General features: G+C 39.0%; 1 protein-coding gene across 1 annotated transcript in view; it reads right to left on the bottom strand.

The window, feature by feature from the left end:
- The window catches only part of LOC102834329 (NADH dehydrogenase [ubiquinone] flavoprotein 2, mitochondrial-like), a 69,937-nt gene that overhangs the window by 9,859 nt on the left and 41,028 nt on the right, over positions 1 to 19,050 (bottom strand). The window contains exons 7-8 of the mRNA XM_006868712.1: positions 14,803 to 14,912; positions 11,371 to 11,447 (exon numbers count right to left, since the gene is read on the bottom strand). Of these exons, the coding sequence (XP_006868774.1) occupies positions 11,371 to 11,447; positions 14,803 to 14,912 (187 nt within the window). The remainder of the gene's footprint in view (positions 1 to 11,370; positions 11,448 to 14,802; positions 14,913 to 19,050) is intronic.

Here is a 19,050-nt window from a genome sequence, read left to right on the forward strand (position 1 = left end):
TTTGCTTTAGCTTCTCTACGCTGTAGAGCAAGTTTCAGAGTCTCCTCTGACATCCATTTTGACCTTTTCCTTCTTTCTTGTCTTTCTTTCCGCTATCTTGGGAGAGAACATCTTGATTGTATTAGGACTGATGGTATCAGGAGAGAATATCTTGATTGTATCTTGATTGCATCAGGATTGACATGGAAATTTAAAGTGACAGTATCAACATAAAACCAAACAGCCACCACTCGTCTGTCTGTCGTGCTGTGGTGGCTTGAGTTGCTGTGATTCTGAGGGCTATGTCATCGGTATTTTAAATAACTGGCAGGGTCACCCATGGTGGACAGGTTTCAGATGAGCTTCCAGACAAAGACAGATTAGGAAGAAAGAGTCACAAACTACTTCCGAATTGCTAGTCACTGAAAACTCTAGGAATAGCAGAGAAACACTTGCTGATTAGGAAAGACTAAAAATTAATCACCCACAAACAACCATTTATAATCAGAGCATGGAATGTACAAAGTATGCCTTCAGAAAACTTAAAAATTGTCAAAAATAAAAAGGAACACAAGGATCAATATCCTAGGCATTAGTGATCTGAAATGGACTGGAATTGACCATTCTGAATCAGACAATCATAGTCTACTATTCCGTGAGTGACAAATTGAACAGGAATGGTGTCACACCATGTTCATCACAGCACTATTCACAACAGCAAAAAGATGGAGAAAGCCTAAGTGCCCTTCAGTGGAAGAATGGATAAACAAAGTTTGGTATATACACACAACTGAGTACTATGCAAACTTGAAGAGTAACAATAAATCTGTAAAACACCTCATAACATGCATGAAACTGGAGGACATCATGCTGAGTGAGATTAATCACAAAAGGGCAAATAATGTATTAGACCATTATTGTGAAAGCTTAAGAAAAGGAATCCATACTAAAAGAAACATTCTTTGACAGTTACCAGGGATAGCAGAAAGGGAAGAGTAATTCACTCACTAATTCATTAGCCACCACTTATCTATCAGCTTCTCATTGCAGGTAGTTTGCATATTGCTCTGATGTTGGAAGTTATGCCACCAGTATTCCAAATATAAACTGAGCAGGCCATGGTGGGCAGGTTTCAAAGGAGCTTTCAAACTGGGGCTATCTTGAACCTGGAGACGCATTTCTGAAAAACTCAAGTGACCAGGAGGACATATACAAGAATGGGGAGGGTGGCAGTGGAATAATAAAAATAGGTGAAGACACAAGGAGAGGTATCCATGGGCTAAAGGGGATAGAGGTTAATACTGATATATACACAACCTTGGGACAATAGTGTTCTGGATTGAGACACAGGCTCAATGGGTAAGGAAGGAAGAGTGGGATATATATATATATTTGTGGGATATATATATGTGTATATATATCCCACAAATATATGACTTTATAAGAGACTATTTGTTAAATCAGTGTTTACCTTTCATGCAAACACAAGTACGAATATGGTGGAGTATACAGCAAGCAAACCAATGAAAACTTCCTATATATTATCAAACATCTGAATAGAAATGGTGTCACATTCACTGTTCAAAAGAACATTTCAAGGGCTATCATGAAGTGCAGTGTTGGATAATGTCCATACAACTACTGGGAAGACAAAGTAACTTGACTATTATTCATACTTATGCACCAACCACTAATGCCAAAGATGAAATTGAAGAATCTTACCAACTGCTACATCCTGAAATTGATCAGACATGCATTCACGATACATTGATAATTAGTGGTGATTATAATGTGAAAGTTAGAAGTGAAAAAGGATCAGTAGTTGGAAAACATAGCCATGGTGACAGAAATGACATTGGGAATTGGCAAGATTTTTGCAAGACTAAGGAGCTCTGGTAGCGTAGTGGTTACGAATCGGGCTGCGAACCTTAAGGTCAGCGGTTCGAAACTACCAGCCGCTCCGCGGGAGAAAGATGAGGCTTTCTACTCCCGTAAAGATTTACACCCTCGGAAACCCTGTACAGGGTCGCTATGGGTCGGAACCGACTCGACGGCACTTAACAACAACAACAACAATGACTTACTCATTTCAAACCTTTTTTATTCCAAGCCAAGAGGATACTACAAATACTACAAAAGTTATCATATCAGGAAAGGGCTATATCCTTTCATCATACTTATTAATAATCATACTTATTAATAATCTGCAGTATGACTATGACACAACCTTGCATACTGAAAGCAAAAAGAACTTGAAGCACTTACTGATGAAGACCAAAGAATACAGTCTTTAATATGTATTGCACTTCAACATAAAACAAAAATCTTCATAACTGGGCCAATAAGGTTGAAGTTGAAAATGATTTCATTTTCCTCAAATCCACAATCATCAGTCATGGGAGCAACAATCAGGAAATCAGTATTGCACTGGGCAAAGCTGCTGCAAAAGCTCTCTTTAAAGTATTAAAAAGTAAAGATGTCACTTTGAAGACTAATGTGCACCTGAACCAAGCCAGGTTATTTTCAACTTCTTCATCTGCATGCACAACTGGACAATAAGGAAGAACAAAGAACAACTGACACATTAGAATTATGGTGCTGCGAAGAATACTGAATGGACCATAGACTGCAATAACAAGTGTGTTTTGGAAGTAGTATAGCCAGAATGGTCTTTAAAAAGTAGGACGATCACTGGGGCTTAATGTGAAGAAGTCTGATGAAACAGAAAGCTACTTTGGTGAAAAAAAGGCAAGGAAAGTTGTGAGTTGTTTTTTTTCCATCATGACAATGCACTTTCTCACTTTGTAGGCTGTCCTATTGAAAACTTCACTGGGAAACTATACTCCATTCACCCTTCAGCCCTGATCTTGTCCCTTCAGACTTTCTTTGTTCCCAAAACGCAAAGAACATTTGAAAAGGACGCAATTTGTGTTCCTTGAATATTTCAAAGTTGCCATTTTGATGTGGCATGACTCGAAGAGCACAGAATTCTTTAGGGAAGGGTCAGAAAGAGGAAAGCACTGCCTCAGAAATGTATAGACCTAGATGGAGGATATGTCAAGGAACAATAGCTTCATACTTTGCTATTTTTGTTTAATAAAGTTGACTATGATTTGTTAACAGTAGTTTCTGACTTACCCACTGCAGTCTTTCAAGCGAATATATAGTACATGATATAAATAATCAAGTAATATATTTTAATGAAGAATGCCTACAAAGTCAGAAATTAGTTAATATATTTGGATTATAAGGCTATTTGCTAATGCTAAAAACCTGATAGCAATCACTTTGTACTACTTATTTGTTAAAGAGCCTAAAATTTTGTAGGGCAAATTGCAAAATTATATTAAACTTAAAACAACAACAAACAAATAAGAGCAGTTGGATTAGTAATTTTTTTTTTTTTTTTTAACATTACCTAGTAACAAAGATGCACTCTTTGACTATCAATGAAATACTGAAATAAATTTATTTGGGATGACCTTCCCTGTGGTTTAAGCTCAGCTACTACTACGATTATCAAATTTCTATGCTCAAAATGTCATTCTTGATCAAATGTCAGATTGGAAAGTGATATAAATACTTTCTTTAGAAGTAACTTCAAAGCTGAACATTCCAAGAATATCCTAAGCCCTCTATCATTCACTTGAATGCTGTTGTTCAGTTGAGTCAGTTAAACTCATAGCAACCCTTTATAGGGTTTCTGAGACTTAAAATCTTTATGGGAGCAGAAAGCCTAATCTTTCTCCTGTGGAGCAGCTGGCGGGCTCTACCTTGTGGTTCGACCCTGTGGTTCACTGTCCAGTGCTTATCCTATGGAGCCACCAACCTCCCTCTACTTCAATAGATATGACTATTTCCAAATTAGTAGGCTCCCTACCAAAAAGGAGCTCTGGTAGCATAGTGGTTACGAATCGGGCTGTGAACCCGCAAGGTCAGCAGTTCGAAACTACCAGCTGTTCCACAGGAGAAAGATGAGGCTTTCTGCTCCCATAAAAATGTACAGCCTCGGAAACCCTGTACAGGGTCGCTATGAGTCGGAACCGACTCCACAGCACATAACAAGAACAACAACTAAAAAGGGCGAAAAACAAAAACAAAAAACCTGTTGCCTTCAAGTTAATTCCAACTCATAGCGACCCTACTGGACATAGCACAATTGCTCGATAGGCTGAATTCCTAGGTTCTTAACAACATAACAACAACAAACCATGTATTTTGCCTGAGCTCAGCTCTTCAAAGGATTATGGAATTTTATATATGGAAATAACTTTAATAACTTAATAGTAATCTGGAGTCCTGGTGTGGTGCTGTGGGCTAATGCATCAGACTGCAAGTTGTTTGAACTGCAAGGTTGGCAGTTCAAGTTCACCAGCTGCTCCTTGGAAACCCTATACAGGGTTGCTATGGGTCAGAATCGACTTGATGGCACTTCACAACAACAACAATAGTAAACTGATGTATCTATTATCTTTGAGTCCTGGTGTGGCGCTGTGGGTTAATGCACCAGACTGCAAAGCTGTTTGAACTGCAAGGTTGGCATTTCAAGCTCACCAGCTGCTCCTCAGAAACCCTATACAGGGCTGCTATGGGTCGGAACCAACTTGACAGCACTTCACAACAACACAACGTCAATTATCTTGCGCTCTTCATTAGAATTCAAAGGTAAATCTAGTTATTCAGCCACTTTAACACTTAAATGTACATTCATCTTTTTAACTCATTTACATTAAAAAACTGACTTTTTATAAAATTTTAGTGGCTAAAACAAGTACTTTATATAGATGTTTTTAAGTGCCATTGAGTCAGTTCCAACCCATAGCAACCCTGTCTGTATAGGGTTTACAAAGAGCACCTGGTGAGCTTGAACTGCCACCCCTGCAGTTCAAAACGACTTTGCAATCCAGTGCACTAACACACAGTGTCACACCAGAACTCCACTTTATATAGATAAGCTGATTTACTTTAAAATATTAGTATTAATTTTTTCAATAGCGTTGAGATATACCAACCATTGTCCCTACTTTTGGTATAAAAAATAAAAAAATTAACTTTACTGACTACTTATCTATTAACATTCATTCTGGAACTGTAGTCTTGTTGATGTTAAGTGTCATCAAATCCTTGATGACACCTAATCCAACGAGATGGACTGGCCAAGTGGCAGCATCGATGGACTCAAGCGTGGCAACAAAAGTGAGGATGGCCCAGGATCAGGCAGTGTTTCGTTCTGCTGTGCATAAGGTCTCTATGACCTTATATTGCAAATCGAGGCTTGAATTTTTTCTTAAGTTCCCTCAGCTTGACAAATGCTGAGCATGTCTTTCCTTCTGGTTCCATAAAACAGGTTTTTTGTATATTTCATTATAATATTTGACTTTGTCTTCCCAAGCTTCCGTTTGAAATTTTCTGCTCAGCTCTTTTACCTCCTCATTTCTTCCATTTACTTTAGAATTTCTTTGCTGGAGTGCAAGTTTCAGAGTCTCTCCTGACATTCATTTTGTTCTTTTCCTTTTTTCATGTCTTAATTACTTTTTGCTTTCTTCCTGTGTGATGTTCATTATGTCATCCCACAACTCATTTGAATTTCAGGCTTTAGTGTCTAATGCATCAAATCTGTTCTTCAGATGATCTCTAAATTCAGTTGGGATATGTTCAAGGTCATATTTTGACTCTCGCGGACTTGTTTTCATTTTCTTAAGCTTCAGTCTGAACTAGTATATGAGCAGTTGATGGTCTATTTCACAGTCTGCCCCTGGCCTTGTTTTGATTGATGATATGGAACTTTGCCACCCTCTCTTTTAACAGATGTAATCAATTTGATTTCTGTGTGTTCCGCTATTGTTTTTTATGTTATTTTAAAAAAGTATTTGTAATGAAAAAGTTATTTGTCTTGTAAATCTCTTATCATGTGATCTCCATCAATTGTTTCTATCAGCAAGGTCACATTATATAACTACTGGACCTTCCTGTTTGTTTCTAACCTTTGCATTCCAGTCACCAGTAATTATCAATATACCTTGATTGCATGTTAGAACAACTTCACACTGAAGAAGCTGGTAGAATTCTTCAATTTCATTATCACTGTCTTTAGTGGTTGGTGCATAAATTTGAATCATAGCCATAACTGGTCTTCCTTGAAGGCATATGGATATTATCTTATTACAGACAGCATTGTACTTCAAGACAGATCTTGATATACTCTCTTTGATGATGACTGCAACACCACTCCACTTCATTTTGTCATTCCCGACATAGTAAACCATGTATGTGATTGTCACAAATTCAAAATGGCCAATACTAATCCATTTTAGTTCACTAATGCCTAGGATATCAAATCTTATGCAATTCATACTTCGTACATTTCACAATCCAATTATTAATGGATGTTTAAAGCCATTTTCTTCATTTTGAGTTGTGCCCCATCATCAGTAAGTGAAGGTCCCGAAGGCTTTTTTCCATTAGCGTCATCATGGTGAACTCTACTTTGAGAAAGTAGCTTTTCCCCAGTCATATTTTGAGTTCCTTCCAAGTTGAGGGGCTCATCTTCTGGCACTATATCTGACAATTTCTTAGTATTCTTCATCATGTTTCAATATTCAATATTCTGGTGCTGACAGTGTTCCATTGCTATTCATTAAGTTTTCAGTGACTAAATATTCGAAGCACTCCCATCACTACTTCTTCCTAGACATCTTCATCAGGAAGAAGCTCAGCTGAAACGTATGCACTGTGAATGACCCTGCTGATATTTTAAATACCATGACATAGCTTCCAGAATCACAGCAACATGCAAGCCACCACAGTGCAACAAACTCACAGATGAGTGGTGTTGGTCTCTTTTTTTTTTTTTTTAATGTTTTATTGTGAATTATGTGATAGTTTACATGGGAGAATATTAGCTTTATTCATCCTATAGTATATCGTTTCATTGCCATGGTTAAAATCCCCTCTATGCATCATCAACCAACCAAAGGGTATACACTACAAGCCTGGCACCTGGTCATCAGCACACAGCCCCTCTCCATCTCTGTGTCTCAAGTCCCCTGCTCCATCTCTCCACGAAATCGTCTCTGCCTCCATCTCTGGCGTCACTGCTTCTCTAGGTACGGTCCTGCTCTCGGCTCTTCTCCCCTCCTTTTGCTACAAAACTTCTACCTTTACATTTCCAACCCTCACAGTCAGTCCTGATAACAATTATTCACTATTGTATCACAAGAGACCTATCCCCATCTCCTTTCATCAGTCCCGCCCAGACAGATACGATACTATTCAGTGGAGATTCTACCTTCCTCCACGCCCTCTGGATCTAGGCTCCCTCTTGAAAGCTTGTAAGCCACTCCCCGCCCCCCATTTTGGGTAGCCAATGTCCAAGTTGACCATCCCTGTCTACTCTGTATGGAGTGGGTGGGTAACTATGTCTGTTTTTTTTTTTTTTTTTTTTTTGAGTAAAGTTTCACAGAGCAGATCATTCCAGCTACTCCTTGGAAACCGTATAAAGGGTCATTATAAGACAGAACCAACTAGACAGCATTTTAAAAACTGTGTTTGATGTAAACCTCTCTCTGTATATATGTAAGATAGCAGACAAACTACTGTGTATTTCAATGGCAGTAGATTACTGTTGGATTAATGTTGTAATTCTTAAATCACAGAGTTTAAAAGAAGGGTAATAGGAGGTTTGAAACTACAAATTAAGACTACAGAATGTAATCAGAAGAACATCTACAGAATACAAGCTAATTTCACAAGGAAATCTGCACTTGAGATATTAAAACAAATTACCCAAAAATTGAGAGTTTTAAATTATCAGTGTAAATCAAATGTAAGAGTATTTTTAGGTTTAAATGACTATGTTGGTGTGCCATAAACATTGGACTGATAACAACATGGTCAGTTCAAACCCACCAGTCACTCCTTGGAAACCTTATAAAGGGTCACTTAACAACAACAACAATATTCCAGTGGGTAAAAACAACTATTGTTTTATATTCCCTTATTTTAAAAATATTTTTCCTAATTTTTTAAATAAAGAATCATTTTCTGAAATTTAATGACTAGCACAGAGGACGTTAAGTGGGTTCTGTAGTTTGTGATCTAGAATAGCAGCTCATCCATTCTTCTGGCCAACTGATAACACAAACTAATGACAAAATAAGGTTAATCCAAGGTAACTTAAATTTAGTAAATGAAAACTGTCTCCTATGAGTACTTTTCTAAGAAACATACTTTGTTTCTAAGAAACATACTTGAGCCTATAAAATTGAATTGACTTGAAGCTGACTCTCTTTCTAGTTCTTCAGCTTCTTGGACTACACTGGTTTTTTTCTGGAAGGAGATGGGGAACATTTCCTGGAACCTGTACATAGACCAAGAGGCAGTCATTCATACTGAGTAAGGGGATACTGAATGGTTTGAAATCAGGAAAGGTGTGCAAACCATGGTTGTATTCTTTTACCATACTTCATCTGTATGCTATGCAAACAATCCAAGAAATTGATTATGTGAAGAAAAAAGTGAACTCAAGATTGGAGGAAGACTCATTCACAACCTGCAATATGCAGACAATGCAACTTGCTTGCTGGAAGTGGGCTTAAAATAGTGATGAAGATCAAAGACCACAGTCTTCAATATGGGTTGTTACCTCAATGTAAAGAAAACAAAATCCTCACAACCAGACCAGTAAATAACATCATGATAAATGGGAAAAGAGATTGAAGTTGTTAAAGACTTCATTTTACATGGATCCACAATCAAAAATCCTGGAAACAGCAGTCAAAAAATCAAACAATTCACTGAATTAGGCAAAACTGCTGCATAAGACCTCTTTAAAGTGTTCAAGAGCAAAAATATATCAGATTGAGGACTGAGGTACACCTGACCTAAGTCAAAGTATTTTCAATAGCGCCATATGCATGTGAAAGTTAGACAATTAATAAAGAAGACTATAGAAGAATTGATGGATTTGAGTTATGGTGTTGGAAAAGAATATTCAAAACATCAAACAAATCTTGTTGGAAGAAGTATAGCCAGACTGTTCCTTAGAAACCAGATTGTGAGACTTCATCTCTCATGTTTCAGACATGTTATCAGGAGGGTCAATAATAAAGACAGAAAAACCCCCAAACGAGATGGGATTGGCACCACTGGCAGTAGCAATGGGTTCATGCGTAACAACAATTATAACGATGGTGGAAGACTGGGCAGTGTCTTATTCTGTTGTGCACAGGGCCGCTATGAATCAGAACCAATCGATGACACCTAACAAAAACATTACCACTGTGAAAAATCATATTCTATGGAGGCAAATGACGTGAAACTTTTTGTCACTTGTTAACATGACCATATCTTTCTTAGACAGTGGTTCAATCCTCTACTTATTCTTGCTCCAAGTATAAACCCACTTTCCATCCCCAAAAGTCCAAAGTATTTTCAAACTTCAGCTTATTTTCAGGCCTCCAGAGATTTTTAAGTAAGTTCATATTACCTAATAGTTAATGTCCTCACACTGCTATCATGCTATCTGAAAGGTTGGAAGTTCAATTGTACCCAGAGGTACCTTGGAAGAAAGGCCTGGTGACTCACTTCCAAAAAATTGTTGTTGTTGTTAGGTGCCATCAAGTCGGTACCAACTCGTAGTGACCTTACGCACAGCAGAACAAAACACTGCCTGATCCTGGGCCAAACTCACTACTATTGATATGCTTGAGTCCATCCATGCTGCCACTTGGCCAATCCATCTCATTGGGGGTCTTCCTCTTTTTCTCTGACTCTCCACCTTACCAAATCTGATATCTTTCTCCAGCGACTGGCCCCTCCTGACAATATGTCTGAAGTATGAGAGATGAAGTTTGGCCATCTTGGCCTCCAAGAAGCACTCTGGCTACACTTCTTCCAAAACGAATCTGTTGGTTCTTTTGGCAGCCCTTGGCACTTTCAGTGTTCTCCTCCAACACCATAACTCAAAAGCATAAATTCTTCTACGGTCTTTCTTATTCACTGTCCAGCTTCGCATCCATATGAGGTTATTGAAAATACCATGGCTTGGGTCAGGCACACCTCAGTCCTCATGACATCTTTGCTCTTCACAACACTTTAAAAAGGTGTTGTGCAACAGATTTGCATAATGAAATATGGCATTTGATTTCTGGACTGCTGCTTCTGTGAGCATTGATAGTTGATCCAAGAAGAATGAAGTATTTGTCAACTTCAACCTTTTCTCTGTTGATACAAATGTTGTTTATTGGTCCAGTGGGTCAGGATTTTTGTTTTCTTTACATTAAGATGTAATCCATACCAAAGGCTGTGCTTTTTGATTTTCACCAGTAAGTATTTTAAGTTCTCTTTACTTTTAGCAAGCAAGGTTGTATCATCTGCATATTGCAGGTTGTTCATGAGTCTTCCTCCAATCCTGATGCCACATTTTTCTTCATAGAACCCAGCTTCTCTGATTATTTGCTCAGCATACAGGTTGAATAAGTATGCTGAAAGAATACAACCTTGTCGCACACCTTTTGTAATATTAAACCATTCAGTATTCCCATGTTTTGTTCAAACAACTGCTTCTTGGTCCAGGTTCAGATTCTTCATGAGCACAATTAAGGGTTCTGGAATACTCATACTTCTCAATGTTGTCCATAGCTTGTCATGATCCAAAAAATTAGCCACAGAAAACCCTATGAAGAATTTACTCAATGCCAGATGGTAATTTTTTGGTCTGAAACAAAATAAGCAGTCCCACAATGCTTTTATTTCTCAGTTCTTATTACTCATAATTAATTTTAAGTTTCACATTAAAGACATTCACTTACTAGCCAACTTTAAAAAGCCTGTAGAGGACGGAGACCAGAACGATGTCATAAAACGAAAAACACTTAAAGGCCTATTGATACTCTGAGAGAAAGCTATGGGGCAAGCAAGATAGCTGTTTCAAGTAACTAAAGAGCTGTCATTTGGAAGAGGTATTAAAATTACCTTATGTTTAATGGTCAGAACCAGACCTTTAGAGGTGGAAATTACAGGGAAATTGACTTAGGTCAATCTTGTAACAGAATAAACTATATTCAAGCAGATAGATGATCATCTGATAGAGTCTGATAAACATGAGTTTTCTTTAGATTTATTTTTTATAATCATCCATGGCTCTTTCCAATTCCTATTAATTGAGCATATAAAATTTTCAAAATTAACATGAAAGACGAATTGTTGTTGCTAAGTGCTGTCGAGTTTGTACCAACCCATAGTGATCCTGTATGGGGTTTCCAAGGAGCAGCTGATGAGCTTGAACCACCAACCTTGAGGTTCAAACAACTTTACTGCCCAGCACATTAACCCACAGCACCACACCAGGACTCCATGAAAGACTAATTAGGGGTATAAATAAACACATACCTTGGCCCAGGTTTAGGAATTTTGCCAGCTTTAAGCTCATCAATAATTTCTTCGACATCCTTAGGTGTCAGGTCCTCCTAGGGAAGAAAAGAAAAAAATTATAATAGTCATATTAAAATTAACTTCCTATGATTGAAATCTGTATAAAACCCTAATACCAATTAATTTACTGTCTGTCTTTCTTAAATTATAAGAGTTACCAAGGTAGAAACAAATGAAGAACTTTTATTTATTATGTATACTACTAAATGCAATGAAGTCCTGTGGGTTAATGCACTGGACTACAAGGTCAATTCAAATCATAAGGTTGGTGGTTCAGGGTCACCAATCATTCCTTGGAAACCCCATACAGGGTCACTATGGATGGAAACTGACTTGATGGCACTTAACAATAATGTAAATGCAATATGCACTAAGAGCTGTTGTTAAGACATAGTGAAGAATAGTACTTTGAAGTAAAAAAGACCTGCATTTATTAACATCATGTATAAAGACAATGTTCTACATTCTACTTTAGTGAGTAGCGACTGAGATTTAAAAGCTTGTGAGCTACTATCTAAGCTGAACTCTTGGCTGCTCTCCAACCAGAGCAAAAAATAATACACAAATTCTTAAACACAAAGAAACAATTAGTCCAAAAGACCTACAGACCAAGCGAATCCCAGCCTCCACAACCTGGAATTCAGATGAACTAGATGGTGCTCAGATACCACTAACCCTCCACTTTCCAACCTTTTCATCAATTCTGACAACAGCTGTCCCTCCCATGGCACACTTTATTTCTCAACTGGATTTAGTAATCCATTGCAATAGCTACACAGAACTCACAGAGCATACTTATAGTCATATGGTTTATTAAGGAAGTAACAACTCAGAATCAAGAAGCATGGAGGCAAAGTCTCCCTCAACTCCTCTTTGGCTGTGCAGTCCTCCTCTCAGTATCATTTCAGACCTCTGAAGACAACAGGCATCCTCTTAGCCATCTCAGGATAGGCCTCCTCTTAACCCTGCCACCTGTCACCATGGACTCTGCCACAGGGGGTTGTCCAACTGTTACAGCCTCTGTCTTGTATTAAAGCTATTTTAGAGGTTCCAGGTTGTTATGAGTTAGAATCAACTTGACAGCAGTGGGATTTATTTTATTTTGCCTCCTTTTATCTCTGCTTCTCTCTTGTCTTTTCGCCTTTCTGCTTCTTCCTGCTTGTCCTCTTCTGCCTGAAACCTCTGTAGGGCTGGCTGCTTACATCTACAACATTTTGTCAATTTTAAGTCATAGCCTTCCTACCAAGTCCACAAACTAGTCAATCCCTTCTCAGTAGGCCACAGACAATTCTCACAGTATACAGTTACTTCACATGTATAGTCTATGGACAAAGTGCATAACAATAACTGCACAGCCTGAAGCCCAGAAGTATTAAACCACTTGCTGTTTTCAACTTACCCAGGAAATGTCAATCAGCTTGGACAAAGGTAACAAACTCTCTATGATAGAAAGCTAGGGCCAAAGTAACTCCTTACCAGGGCACAGGGGAAAATAATCTTTCAAACTATTTTTCCAAAGAATGAAGGCAAAAGGCCACATAAAGGAACCCACTTCACCACACGTGATCCCAGGATTTCGTAGCCTAGAATAGCAGTGGACAAAACCCAAGAAGTCCACTCAAACCACAGTAAGCTTAAGACCCCATCATGTAACAGTAAACCAGAAATAAACTATTCCTCAAAGACCGCTGCTCATCTGGAATGTTGAGCATTTGTGGGCAGAAGTAAGGAGACAGGATTTTCTTTTAAAAACTCTCTTAAGACTGCCCAATAAACTTCTAGCATACAATTTAAATTTACAATGTAAATTAAATTTACAATTTAAAATCAATTTAAATTTACAATTTAAATTAAATTACAATTTAATTTAAATTGTATGCCACAATTTAATTTAGCATAATTTAGTACTGGACTAGTAGTACTTTCAGGAACAAGAAAAAAACAAAGCAAATCCTTGTTAAAGATTCCACTCTCAACACAGGTCTCAGATAATTTATATAAACAAAAATTTTAAAAGAACTATGAGCTAAGAAGGCATAAAGAATGAAAACTATAATTAAGATAGTAAGCAAGTTCAAAAAAAGAAAACCTAGAAAATGCCATACATTTAGATATGTACAACACTTCTAAAAAGCTCAAAGGTCAAAGAAATAAAAATGCAGTTTAAAAAGGATTTAGAACTAAATTAACTAAATATATATATATATATATATAACTTAGCAAAACTTGTAAGATCTAGGTAAAATTACTTACAATAGAAGCATGATACCCCCTCTGTAAAATGTTTAAAATAAGCAATATATACTGCGGTGGTAGTGATGTGCCCTGGAGTAGGTTTCAACTCATAGCGACCCTGCATACGGTTTCCAAGGCTGTGTATCTTTATGGGAGTTGAAAGCCTCATCTTTCTCCCTTGGAACAGCTAGTAGTTTCGAACTGCTGACCTTGAGGTTAGCAGCCCTACTCGTAACCACTATGCTACCAGAGCTCCTTATATTATATACTAGTATGGCTGAAGACATATAATAAGTTTAAATGCATGTACAGGCAGACTACACACTAAATTTATGGTAGTGGTTATTTCTGGGGATGAAAAGAAGGGAACACAATTTTGAGTGTGGTTGAGAGGGACTCACTGATATATGCTGCTTACTTCTAAATGACCATATGTGAAATAAATGTGGCAAAATGTTCATACCTGTAAGTCTTAGTGGTTGGTAGAGTGATTTTCCGTATCTGTATTCAAATCACAGGGTGTCCTCAAGTTATATCCAACTTACAAATAACTCCTATTTGCCCTTTAAAGTAGGCCTTTGAACAAGTTCTGTCATGGCCAACCACGCAAAACAGGGACAGACCAATTTTTACAATTTGGGTGGCTCTCCACTGGTTGAAGCCCTGGAAGCGAAGACTTTAAAAAGTCCTTTCAGAAGCCAGATGTGTGAAACTGTACAACTGACAGGACTGTGGAGAACCACCCGACATTCAAAGCAGCACAAATGACCACCATCTTTGAGTGTGGCACCACCATCCTTTAGGCCATTTTAGTGTCACATGAATTTGCCCAAACTTCGAAATGATTCAATTAACCCCTAATTGCACCAAAGTCTTTATCACAATCATCTGTATTTGCTGTACATGCAGCTTTTAAATCTCACTGAAATGGCTTCAAGCCTTGCACAAACCCAAACCATTGCCATCAAGTTGATTCATACACATAGCAACCCTATATAGGGTTTCCTTGTCTATGGATGGTGATTTTTAAAAAACTTCTGGATACGTATCCTGTTTCCTCTAAATAACTCAAACAATCTACAGGGACTCAAATATTTTTAAATAGTCTTTAAAAATTATCATGTAATTTTAATTTATATTAAGTGAAATACTCACATAGTAGTTGTCATTTATTTGAACCATTGGTGCATTTACACAAGCACCTAAACATTCCACTTCTATGAGAGTGAAAAGTTTGTCAGGTGTAGTCTCCCCAACCTTTATTCCTAAAAATATAAAACGATCACTATAAGGACAAGATTAATGATTTTAAGAAGAAAAAAAATCATACAATAGACATACACAAAAAGTGCACATTAAATTTTAATGGTTTAAAAAATTGCTTACTCCCCCTGCACTCCTGTTCTCACTTCAAATGTCAGCTTCCTACTTTGGCTGTGTATGTTTATGAATTTATTTTTTTAATAGGGTTTCACATTCACTTTGGAGGCCAAAATTCAGTAGGATCAAAATTTATAATTTAGGAGGCGGGGCTTGATGGCGGCTAGGGTGAAGGTGTAGTGAAGGTCACCGTCAACAATAACTCGGAATTCCAGGCAAGAAAGAGGCAGGACGGGGCTCCAAGGCTTGGACCCACAGAGATAGGAATAGTTTAAAGGTTTGAGAACATATAGCCTGTGGAATTTGGAGCTGAGGTGGGAAATCGAGTACTTTTGGATTTGCCTGCCAGGCACTGAGGCCTGAGGCCACATTCTGGGCGGATCCAGACGGAGCTGCAGAGACGCAGCCCCTGCGGTAACCTTGGAAAAGAAAGAGGAAAAAAAAAAAGATGCACAGTATACTCTGCCAATTTTGTGTGGGTCCGATTTTATTTTTTCTTTGGTGTACGGTAATAGGTGCGCTCACGGTTTGCCCACCTACATTTGGTGAATATAGGTAGGGGCTTAGCCTAGTGGCCAAGACCCACCCTCACCGCTGGCAGTTTCCTCTGCCAGGAACTCACAACAACTCAGCCCAAGCTGAGATGCATATTTGGTCGGCCTTTTTGTACTAGGTTGAGAGGGGCCCTGGTGTAGCTCTGCGGGTTAAGGCGCCGCACAGCCAATACTTTTGAACTGCAAGGTCGGTGGTTCACACTCACCAGCCATTCCTGGGAAACCCTATACGGGAGACGCAGATGTGCGTTCCATTTGGTCGGTTTTCTCTCACTGGTTGGAGAGGCGTACCGGCGTAGCAAGGTGGGTTAAGGTGCCACTGTAAAGCCTATTGAACTGCAAGGTCGGAGGTTCAAGCTCACCAGCCGCTCACTGGAAACCCTATATGGGAAACGCGGATGCGCGTTCCAATTGGTCAGCTTTCTCTCACTGGTTAGAGAAGCGTCCCGATGTAGCATGGCGGGGTAAGGTGTCACTGTAAACCTTTTGAACTGCAAGATTGGAAGATGCGGATGTGCGTTCTATTTGGTCGGCTTTTTCTCACTGGTTTGAGCCGGCATAGCCCGGTGGGTTAAGGTGCAACTGTAAAGCCTTTTGAACTGCAAGGTCGGTGGTTCAATCTCACCAGCCACTCTTCGAAAACCCTATACAGGAGACACCAATGTGCGTTCTCTTTGGTCGGCTTTTTCTCACTGGTTGGAGAAGTGTCCCGGCATAGCACAGTGGGTTAAGGAGCCACTGTAAAGCCTTTTAAACTGCAAGGTTAGTGGTTCAAGCTCACCAGCCGCTCTTCGGAAACCCTATACGGGAGACACCAATGTGCGTTATCTTTGGTCAGCTTTTTCTCACTGGAGAGGTGTCCCGGCGTAGCGTGGCAGGTTAAGGAGCCACTGTAAAGCCTTTTGAACTGCAAGGTCTGTGGTTCAAGCTCACCAGCCGCTCCTCGGAAACCTTATAGGGGAGACATGGATGTGCATGCAGTTTGGTTGGGTTTTTTTTTTGTTTTGTTTTGTTTTTTTGCTGGTTTGAGAGGAGTCCCGGCATAGTGTTGTAGGTTAAAGCACCACTATAAAGCCTTTTGAACTGCAAGGTCAGTGGTTCAAGCTAACCAGCAGCTCCATGGAAACCTATACGGGAGACGCAAATGCGCGGACTATTTGGTCGGTTTTTCCTCACTGGTTTGAACGGCGTCTCGGCGTAGCACTGTGGGTTAAGAAACCACTGCAAAGCCTTTCGAACTGCAAGGTCGGTGGTTCAAGCTAACCAGCCGCTCTGCAGAAACCCTATACGGGGGAAGCGGATGTGTGTCCTATTTGGTTTGCTTTTTTTTTTTTCTTTTCTTTTTATCTTCTTCACTGGTTTGAGAGGAGCCCCGGCATATCACTGTGGGTTGAGATGCCACACTGCAAAGCCTTCTGAACTGCAGGGTGGTGGTTCAGACTAACCAGCCGCTCCTTGGAGCCCCTATACACGGACGCTACAGGTCGGAATTGATTCAACAGCACCTAACAGTAGGGAGAGTAGGGCAGAGGTGACTGAAAGAGAGTTAGGACATTAAAGAACTACTTATATTAAGCTACAGATATTTTTTTTCTTTTCCTTCTTTTTTCTCTCTTCTTCCTCTTTTTATTCTCCGTCCCACTCTCCCTTTTTTGTGATTAAAGACTGCTAAATTTAGTCTTGTTTTCGCTGGTGCTGCATTGTTTTCTTCTGGTTTTTTCTTATATATTTTTTCTTCTTCATTCCGTTTTTCCCTATTTCACCCATTTTTGTTTTTGCTTCCGATGCTGATTTTGTTTCTGTTTTTTACCCAACTGCTGTTGTCTAGCTGCTACACGGCCTCCCTTCTGCTTTTGGAGGACTCTTTGTCCCCCTATATTACACGAGAAGAGTCAGCAACCACTACCAAAAAGCCAAGCTACAATCACACCTTATAAAATACCAAAACCCGGGCAAGAAACAATACCAGCTGCCATATACCAAGGAAACAGGCACCACCTGTGAAAGTTACTCTGAGTTAAGCAATAAGAAGAGGGAAAAGGGAAGACCACACCCTGATCACATTTTCCTGGAAGCAATCAGAAAGCATAGAAAAGTACCAAAATACATACTCATTTAAGTATAAGGGCCACAGATAAACATTAAACATGTCTAAGAAGCAAAACCAAATGACCATATCAGCACATGTCCAAAAAAGGATAAATATCTGAGACAAACGACCTAGAAGTAGACCTGGACTCCATTCTGGAAGGCGGGCAGGCCCTGGAAATGCAAGAGAAAGAATTCAGAAAAATGATCATAAAATGTTTCAAAACACTTTACGATGGAATTGAGAAAAATAAGGAAGAAGTCAGAAAGCGCTACAGGAACAATCAAACAAGATAGATACAGCATTGGTAACAATCCAAAACCTACAAAAAGAGGTCCAAACAATCAACAACAAAATGGCAGAAATAGAAAACTCTTTGAAAGGGCAAAGGAGTAGAACAGATAAGATGGAAGGAAGAAGCAGTGAGCTGGAAGACAGGTCTCTCAATACCACTGAGATAAAAGAACAAACCCAAAAAAGGATAAAAAATTCAGAGGAAGGTCTAAGATGCATGTTGCACAACATGAAAAGGAATAACCTAAGAATTATTGGCATTCCAGAACAAAATGAGTCACACAAGTTCACAGAGGAAATAGTCGAAGAACTACCGGAAGAAAATTTCTCTAACATCCTCAAGGGCGAAAAGATAGAAATTCAAGAAGCCCAACAGAATCCAGGAAGGGTGGACCCCAAAAGAAAATCACGAAGACATATCATAGTCAAGCTCTCCAAACTCAAAGATAAGAAGACGCTCCTGAATGCAGCAAGAGAAAACAGAGGGATCACATACAAAGGCAAACAAGTCAGACTAAGCACAGATCTCTCAGCAGGAACCGTGTAAGCGAGAAGGCAATGGGGAGATATATATAAAAACCCTGCAAGAAAAATACTGCCAACCAAGAATCCTTTATCCAGCAAAGCTACCAATCAAATATGAGGGTGTAATCAAACATTCCAGGATAAACAGAAGCTATGGGACTTCACCAAAGCCAAGCCTGCGCTACAAAACATCCTAAAGGGAGTTCTGTGGACCGAGAACCAACAAGAACAGACAACAACCAGAGATTGACGTACGTGGCAGCACCTCCCTGAATTAAGTCAACAGAAAGAAGAAATAATAACAAATCAAAACTATAAGAACAAACTCAGAGACTCTGGGAGGGCAGGCTATGATCTAAACAAGTACAATGCAAAAGAAGGTGAACACCCAGACAACCAGACGGTCAGGTAGATTACAGGATAAAACGGACTGCACTAAATGGACAGAGAATTCAATGGACCATAAGGCAACCTCAAAGAAAATTAACACTTCATAGCATACCAAGAGAATGAGAATCCAAGAAGAATATGAAAACATTAAAACTATGAGGAAACGCACAA

The sequence above is a fragment of the Chrysochloris asiatica genome, unplaced genomic scaffold (assembly GCF_000296735.1).
Source record: "Chrysochloris asiatica unplaced genomic scaffold, ChrAsi1.0 scaffold00122, whole genome shotgun sequence".
NCBI classification, from domain to species: domain Eukaryota; kingdom Metazoa; phylum Chordata; class Mammalia; order Afrosoricida; family Chrysochloridae; genus Chrysochloris; species Chrysochloris asiatica.